We start from the raw sequence: 8,782 nt of genomic DNA, 5'->3' as shown, positions 1-8,782 counted from the left end.
TTCAGTGCAAAGTGGGCACAGGCGTGAGAGGGAAGACAGGGTGCTTTCTTTTGGTTTCCAAGAAACAGGAAAGAGGGTGGGAGATGGGAAGAATGCCGGGGTGGGGGTGTAGAAGAGAGGAGGAGAGAGGTGGAAAAGAAGAGAACGGTGACAAACAGTGAGGGACTCTTTGCTTTCTTTCATTCTTGGCTCCCATGGTCACGGCGAGGAGCGCTGCAGGCCTCTCTGGGGAGGGCTGGAAGTTGGCAAGCTTCCTTCATTCTCAAAGCACGTTAGAGATGTGGCCTCTTCAAGAGGGACTGACTGGTACCCAGGGCTTGAGGAGGCGGCATTCCTAACCCGGGGAGACAGGAAAAAGCAGAGAGCCCTCAAGTGTAGTTAACACTGTGCCAGTGGCCCTCTTCCAAGCTGCCTCCTCCTCTTGCACCAGCTCTTCTTAATGAAGAAAACAAGCACAGTAAAACAGACCTAGCCTACTGCAGCCCAAGAAACGAAGATTTTCACAGTGATAACTGGGTTTGCAGGTAAGTGATGCCTACCTGGTTCTCTGGTGACGCTTTAGTCTGTACTTGAGAGTCTAAATCAAGCTGATTTACAATAGTCTCTGAAGTTGAACTGCCCTGTGTATGACTGTGTCCCCTTCCTTAATGCTAATCTTACTTTAATGAATTATTACCACTATGGCCTTGGCAGGAGCAACCGCCTGCTACCCTGCACACATTCTGTGCTGAAGCCCTGAGGTGAGTATTGGGAGAGACCCAAAGGAGAAAAAAGGTGTGTCCCCTTTATGGGAGTGTTCCTGGATTTAAGGAGGTGGAAGGGTGGGTTTTGAGATCGCAACTTCATCTGATGAGGCAGTTTGGAGTTCAATAAAATTCGGTTTCAAACTAATTGGCGACCAGTCACCAGAGACCAGCATCTTGGCTCTTTTAGGTTGGTTGTGAAAGACACGCGCTTCACTGTCTGCAACCATGAAGAGGATGGACAGAAACATGGCGAGGGGACCACTGTACAAGCAGTTCGACTCGGAGAGGAAGAATGCCAGGCGAGCTGAAGCCAGACTCAGCCTGAGCCTGCAAAGGCTAGAGGTCATCTGCCTCTACCACGTGAAGACGCTGGCCAGGGAGCAGAGACAGCTTCAGAAAGAACTGCAGCGGTTGCAGCAAGGTGAGGCCCTGTCCCAAGGGGCAATCTGCTTCTAATCTGCCCTGACTTCCAGAAGTAAGGAGCAGTCTACCCCAGAGGGGGTGGAGGGGGGTGATAGCAGCCTCCATCTCACTGAGAGAAGGGAAGAAGAGTGTTTGCCTCACACCAGGGTCCTTCAGGGTCCTGCATGACCAGTAGAACAAGTGTCTCTACCTCCCATGTATTTAAGCAGGCCTAACTATCCTGGTCCTTCACCCTGTCCCCAAACTCCATAGCTTCTTCTGCTGCTTGGTTCCCAATCTTCCCCCAGGCTTCCATCATTGTCCTGTTTCTAATTTGCGCTCTCTCTCTCTCTCTCTCTCTCTCTCTCTCTCTTTCTCCTTCCTTTCTCCCTTCCTCTTCCCTCTCCCCTTCTTTGACTCTTCACACAGTGCTCTCTTCCCTCTCTCAGAGCTGATTTTACTCCTTCATCATCACCGCCTTTCTCCTTGGGATCTAGTGGCCATTTATTGACCAGCGAAGGAAGGAAGGAGCCACTTCCCTTGCCCATGTTATAAGCGAAATTTAAAAAGGAAACCAGAAACCCTTTCTCTGGGATTCTGACCTCTGATGAGGAATAGGAGTGGTGATGCCCATCCTGTGAAATTATCTGAGCTCTCAGTGCGAATTTGGCACAAACCTAAGCACAAAGCATTTGCTTAGGGTTTGACAACTTTTAATTACTCAGATCAGCAATGCAAAGTCATCTCAGAGTGAAAGTGCTCCTGCTGTCTTGCTGGAAACGGGTTCAGTTGTGTACCTTGTAGAAACCAGCGCGCCTCGTTTTCTTCGTCAAATAATTAGGTCTCAACATTCCTTCAAAATTACATGGAGTTGGTGAATTCAATTTCTCAGGACATTCCCCCTGACTTAAGGCAGGTGCCAGAACTAACTCAATATTGTGTTTCATGTGATAGTCATGCCTCTTGCCTGGTCCGGTGCCCTCATTCCCACTGCCTCATACATTCTAACTTCAGTAGGATGCTTCTCAGAGGGAAGTGGCCTGGGTCTGTTTGCTGGTGGTTATGTTTGTGTTTGTTTGTTATCCTTGGTTGGGATTTCTGGTTTGGATTTAGTGGGGAGGGGAGCAGATGGCCTACTGCTAGGGATTGAACCCAGGGCCTTGTGCAGGTGTAGCAAGCCATCTACTACTAAACAACACCCCTGGCCTTACCAACTGTGACTTTACACGATTCCCATCCAAACACAAACCAATGCACGATTTAAATGCCTTAAAAAATAGGGTCAGTGTGTTCTCTTCAAGCTATGACTACGAGAGCCCGGAACATCAACTGGGAAAATGGAAAGTCCACTTAATCCTGGCCTCTGGCAGTTACAAACACTTGCCGTGGGTAGAAGGCATACAACTGTAGTAAACAGACAAAATGTCCACACCCAGGTGTTTTCTGTTTTTAAATACTTGCCCTTGCCAAGTAAAACATTCAAACAAAACCCATCAGGACTGGGGCGGTTGCAACATCTGATCCTGGTGTCTAAATCCTCTCTGACACATTCTAGGCAAACAGCAGGAACTACAGGAAGCTTTGCTGTTTTTGTCCATTGTGTCAGAGAAGGGCAACGTGCGATGGGGACCCAGGATGCTCACATGCTAGCTCTCCAAGAGTGAGAGCCCAGCTTTCACTCCCCTCACCTATTAGACTCAATTTCTAGGGCTGCACAGCAAAGTCCCAAATCCCGCACAGCTCAAACCAGAGAACTTCATTGTCTCAACCTCTGAAGCCTTGAAGTCAAAGCGGGAGTGTGAGCAGGGTTTCCTCCGGTAGGAGGCAGGAGCAGGCTCTCTCTTTGGTGCGTAAGGGACAGGTCTACCCCCAACCCTGCCCTCTCTGCTTGTCTGCTCCGACTGCTGCTATCATAAGCATGCCATCACAATGGTCAGGGCCCACCATAATGACCTCATTTTAATTTGATCATATCTATAAAGAACCCAACTCCAAATAGTGTCACAATCTCAAGAACTAAGGACAAGGACCCTAATAAATAAAATTTTCTACAATTCAAGCCACATGAACCCATTTTAAACTTTATTTTATTTGTGTAGACATATGTCTGTGTGTATGTCTCAGTGCATGCATGAGCACATGTGCATGCAAGTGCTGGCCGAGACCAGAAGAGGGTGTTAGATCCCGTGGAGTTAAAGGTGTTTGTGGATCGTGGATGTGGGTGTTGGGCTCCAAACTCTTGGTCCTCGTGGTTGAGCACGGAGCACTCCTAACAGATGAGCCATCCCTCCAGCCCATCTTTTGTTAATTATGCCACAGCAGATATCATCAAGAAAAGGTTCTCCTCTTATGCCAAGAATGGAATTCAGAAGAGACCAAGAGATTCTCTCACGTTCTCACCACAAACAGGACAGAGGCACGTAGCCACGCAGTCTAAAATCAGGTAAGAAGATTAGTAAATGACTCCCATGTGCCAACCAAGCTCTTTAAAACATTCCCCTCCATGTAAGGAGATGCTGCCATCTCCTTCCGAGAGAGATATACCTCTGCCCCTCACCCTCCGCCACTTCACACCCACATTAGCTCCTCAACAAAACTGCCACACATACACACGTACACACACGCACACACATGCGTGCATACACATACACACATGCACACACGCACGTACACGCATATACACACGTACACACACACACACACACACACACACACACACACACACAGTCTAGTAAATGGAAAGGCCTAAATAGGAGACCCTTCATTTTCCAATGACATTTCTTTCTTTCTTTTCATCCCTTCTCCCGCCTCCCCAGGATACCGCCAACCAATATGACCCAAGAAGCTAAAACTAAGATTCATGGGCCCTCTTTACCTGACACTGCCCTCAAAGCTGCCCCGAGAAGCCAGGATCACCTGCAATCCCAGCGTGACAGCACCAGCTGCTACAAGGAAGAGTATTCAGGAGCCCAGGAGGGAGAGTCTGCGAAACCACTTAAGGGCACGGACTCAAACAGAAATGTCCCTGTCCCGTGTCATGGTCAAGAGGTTTCCATCAACAATACAGAAGACAGCCCTGTGTCCAGCCCAGATGGTGCGAAGGGGTTGGCACCTGCAGATGAGACTAGATCAAAAAATGCCGATCCAAAGCCCCACGAGGATGCTGGGGAGCAAAATGCCCCATGCTCTGTGGAATGTGCAGGAAGCTTCAACGGCAAGTGCGCAGAGTCAACCTTCCTCGAGCTGTTGGCAAAGGCCAAAGAGGCCCACTATCTCCGCCACAGGGTGCCCCCCGAGTCCGAGAGGATGCTTAGCATTGGGGAGATATTTGGACATGGAGACGCCTCACTACCCAGAGCAGGGGAAAAACTGTGAAAATGGTACCAAGTTTCTTCCTACCTGGCTGTGAAATGTAGTTTGACAATAAGATACCATAATCGCTAAGGAATGTGACCCTCAAATAGCTGCGATAAGCAAGGCACAGAAAGAAATAAGCAGAAATCCAAGACAACTTTCTTCTGCATCCTTAGGGCCTCCTGTCCTTTTATATGATCTTTTTCAGAATAAACTTGCTCATAATAAAGGCTACTATGAAAGGGGGGGAATATTTGAAAATACTTTAAATTGAGAGCCTGAACTTGCTTTGATGGAAACAAAGTCTTGTTTATCCAAAGATCCGTCTCATAGAGGTGCTGCTTATAGCGCCACCTGTTGGCCAATCGGCACAGCTAGTCACCGTGTTTTCCTTTCTTTTAGGGTTTGCATGGGAACCCCACTGAAATTATGTAGTGCTGTGGTCTCCAAATAAAACCTGTTCTTGCCACAGTTCCGTACTCTTTTTTTGAAGCTCCTCTCTCTCTTCTTCCCTTTTTTCTCTTTCCTTCCTTCTTTCCAACCTTCTCTCCCTTCCTCTCCTTCATTTCCTTACTTCCTTTCTTCCTTTTCAAGTAGTTCCAGCTGGATTTCTCCCCGCCCCCGTTTTAACCTTAATACCAAACATTTTTGGATCCTAATGAAAGAAACTAATCTGTGTCCTTTCCTCTCCTCCCAAATCAAAATATCTTAAAACGTCCAGCACACTATAAAAGCTATACCACATCCAGTCAATAACCAACCGTCTCACAGTGAAAGAATAATTTTCATTTAAAAATTGCTGTTTTAAGCTAGGGTGGTGTCACATGTTTATAACCCCGGTATTCCAGTATTTGGGAAGCTGAGGCAAGAGGATTTACAGAGCCAAAGTGAGCTACATATCGAGACTCTGTCTAGAAAAGCTCTCTTAGTAAAACAAAGATCGCTGTTTTAAGTAAATAGGTCTGCATAGCGTGCATCCCACTGTAAATTGATTGAGTAAACTTTGTTTCCCACCCAGATGGTCCAGATTTCACACTTCAAACAAATGATGTCATATGTCATCAGGGAACAACAGCTCACTGTTAATACTTTAATCTTCTGCTCACTGAATACACACCAAATAAAACTGCCCCTTTTATCATATACTGTTTATATTAACTTCGTTAGAAAAACTAGCTTGTAGTTAGAAATCCAAAGTCAGATAGCAACTGTTAAATTCAATTTTTCAACCTTATAGAAAATTTGGAAACCAAAAGAATAAATTCAAGACCTATATAGTTATTTTGGACTTATTTATTTACTTTGAATTAATTTTTTTTTTTGAGACAGGGCTAAGCTATGCTGTCTTGGGTTGGCTCTGAACTCCCACGTTCAGTGATCCTCCTGCCTCAACCTCCTAGTGAGCTGGATTGCAAACTCGTATCCCCAGAACCTGTTTACATTAGGAGAATATATTTGTTGTATTCTAGCTTAAGGCTATCTTGAAGAAACAAAACAATTTATATCAAAAACGATAAAGGACCCAATCTTCTAGTGCTAAAGCTCCTAGGGTTTAAATTAATTTGAATTTAATGACAAAGTATGAATTAATTGCAGTTGCTTTAATAACACAATTTAATTCCCATTTGAGATGCCTGGTGTTTAAATTTATAACTCATAATAGCTCCCAGTTTCCAGCACCTTCTGCCTTCCCAAACTTTCCACACAGCATATCAGTTCCAATTGCTCCTCAGAATTCTGGAAAGAGTTGTCTTTTAGTTCCTGTTTTACAGATGATCAGAGCAAATCAGAATGCATTCTTGGTCTGCACACTGTCACACCTCTGTCACACCCCATCTACCTTGCTGCCACTTAGTTGAAGACAAAAGCATCCCTCAATCTTGCACAATTCAGTCGTTTTAGCCCAGCCTTTGGTCTTCAATGACAAGGCAATAGTTTATGGTTGAAGAAACACAAGAAACCTTCTTTCAGGGTGTTCTCTAACACGGAAGGCAAGTCAGGGACAAAACTGGGTGATTCACAAATTATTTACACTGGTCATAAAGGTGGGGGCTCCCAGTACAGAGAACCCCCTTTACAGAGTGCCCAAGTATTGGAGAGAGAGATGATCTCTTCCTGCTCCCTGATGAGAAAAGCTTTCCCAGAATGCCTTCTAGATAGAGAGATCTAATAGATGTGGAGGGCATCTATTACCGTCTTATCTGAATGCCTTCTGTGTGGAGGCATCTATTACCATATTATTTGAATGTCTTCCATGTGGAGACATCTATTACCGTATTACCCAAATGCCTTCTGGTGGAGGCATCTATCACCACATTGCCCAAGCAGAGGCATCCGGACACTCAGAGAGGTGATGACTGGACCTCTTTCCTCAACCCACTCTAAGCTATAACACAGGTGCTCTATCAGTTCTGCAAGGAAGCCTTAAAGCTGACCAAGAATAATAAAAAGCGGCACCTAAGAGACCATGGCTCAGTGGGTAAGGAGTTTGCTGTGCGAGCTTGAATACCTGAGTTCAGATTCCCACTATCCACACAAAAGCCGGGTGTGACCAAACACATCTGTGATCCCAGCACGGGGTGGGGGTGGGGCAGAGACAGCTAGATCCCAAGGTCTCATTGGTCATCAGGTCTGCCAGAAATGGCAAGGCTCGGTGGGGGACCATGTCTTGAAAAGTAAAGTGGAGAAGCAATCGAGGAAGGCTCTGGGCATCTGCTTCTGGCTTCCACTCCCTCCAGCCTGAATAAACATGTCTGCACACAAGTGACACCTAGTGAATGAACAGATGCAAAAATAAAGTCTTCAAAGCAAAAATGCAAGGACATATCAGGCCAATAGTTGTAGACAGAAGTTTCTGTCCCACCCAGTACCACAAATGTTCCGTCCCAAAGAAACACACAGAGGCTTTTATTAATTATAAACTGTTTGGCCTATTAGCTCGGGTTTATTATTAACTATGTCTTACAGCTTAAACTAACCCATAATTTTATCTAGGTACCTTTTCTCAGTGGAGCATTTTCATCTCGCTTCCTCTGTGTCTGGATGGTGACTTCAGACCAAGACCTTACTCTTCCTAGAATTCGCCTAGTCTGGTCACACTACCCATACTTCCTGCCTGGCTACTGGCCGGTCAGCTTTTTATTAAACCAATACGAGTGACAAATCTTTACAGGGTACAAGAGCATTATCCCACAGCACTTCCCCTTTTTTTCTTTTCAAAACAAGAATTCTCATCACTTAGCTTTTTCCTCATCATTATCCATAACAACTTGTAACCAACAAGAGTAAATGAAACTGATGACAGCTTCCCTGGGAGCAAAGCAACCATTCTGTTTCCACCTTGCTGAGCTGAGACTGTTCAGTTTTGAGGTGGAGAGGCAGATGCTGAGTCCCATTTACTATCAAGACTACAAGAGTTATTAATACTTCAAGGTTGAGGCCAATCTGCCTATGTGAGACCCTGCCCCAAGAAATTTCCTTACCCAAAATTTAAAAACAACAACAACATTAATTTATCACACAGTTCTGCTCTCACTTGTGGGTTAGAGTAGGGATCACTTGAGAACTGGACATAATATGAAACACACCCTATGCTTCCCACATTTCCACCCCCACTATGATCAGGATGCTGCCAAGTGTTCTGATAACAGCCATCAGTCAATCGAGTATAAATTAACTTCAATATAACTAGTCATGTTATTTTAGAATGGCTTGAGTTCAATTCTGTAAAATTTGTTCCATGGAATTGAACTACAGGGAAATCTAATAAGACTCTAAATAACACATATCTACTTGACCTATCATGACATGAACACTGTCATTGCCGTGGTCATAGAAGGGAGAAATTCTCTTTTCACAATTTAATCTGAGATGAAGAGAAATGTGCAGAAGCTATGCATAGGGAATAGTTCACTGTACAATCAGCAATGGGAAACTGAATGTATGTTTGTGCTGGGGACTCTTTGCCTATGTTGACGTGGGAGGAGGCAAATGATGCTAAGCTAGCCAAACTGACACACCTCACGGCTGGTGGGAGGGGGACAGGCAGCAAGCAAGTGCATTCCTGCTAATCTTCAGCTATTTCCTTCTTAGCTTCCCCTTGGACTCCAGAAAACAGGAAGCTATGATGAGAATGCCCATTGTGTCTGGCAATGGTCCTGTTATTTTTAAATTTAGTTGTACAGGGGACTGGTGATGGATCAGCGGTTAAGAACCCATGTATGAGGGAGAGATGACAAGGTCTCTGTCTCCTCTCCCTGATGAAAAGAAAGCTTTCACCC

General features: G+C 45.2%; 1 protein-coding gene across 1 annotated transcript; it reads left to right on the top strand.

Annotated features, from left to right (window-relative positions):
• The first annotated feature begins 265 nt into the window (after positions 1–265).
• Positions 266–4,993, top strand: LOC121455352 (coiled-coil domain-containing protein 190-like). The gene is made up of 5 exons (XM_041663014.1): positions 266–524; positions 694–740; positions 934–1,167; positions 3,471–3,591; positions 3,965–4,993. The coding sequence occupies exons 3-5, from the start codon at positions 972–974 to the stop codon at positions 4,521–4,523; spliced, it is 876 nt and encodes a 291-aa protein (XP_041518948.1). The 5' UTR covers positions 266–524; positions 694–740; positions 934–971; the 3' UTR covers positions 4,524–4,993.
• Positions 4,994–8,782: the final 3,789 nt, after the last annotated feature.

Source organism: Microtus oregoni, unplaced genomic scaffold (assembly GCF_018167655.1).
Source record: "Microtus oregoni isolate MIOR12 unplaced genomic scaffold, Mior012 000013F_ref0000133, whole genome shotgun sequence".
In the NCBI taxonomy this organism is placed as follows: domain Eukaryota; kingdom Metazoa; phylum Chordata; class Mammalia; order Rodentia; family Cricetidae; genus Microtus; species Microtus oregoni.
The sequence above is the reverse complement of the archived record's forward strand: the minus strand, read 5'-3'. Positions and strand labels throughout refer to the sequence as shown.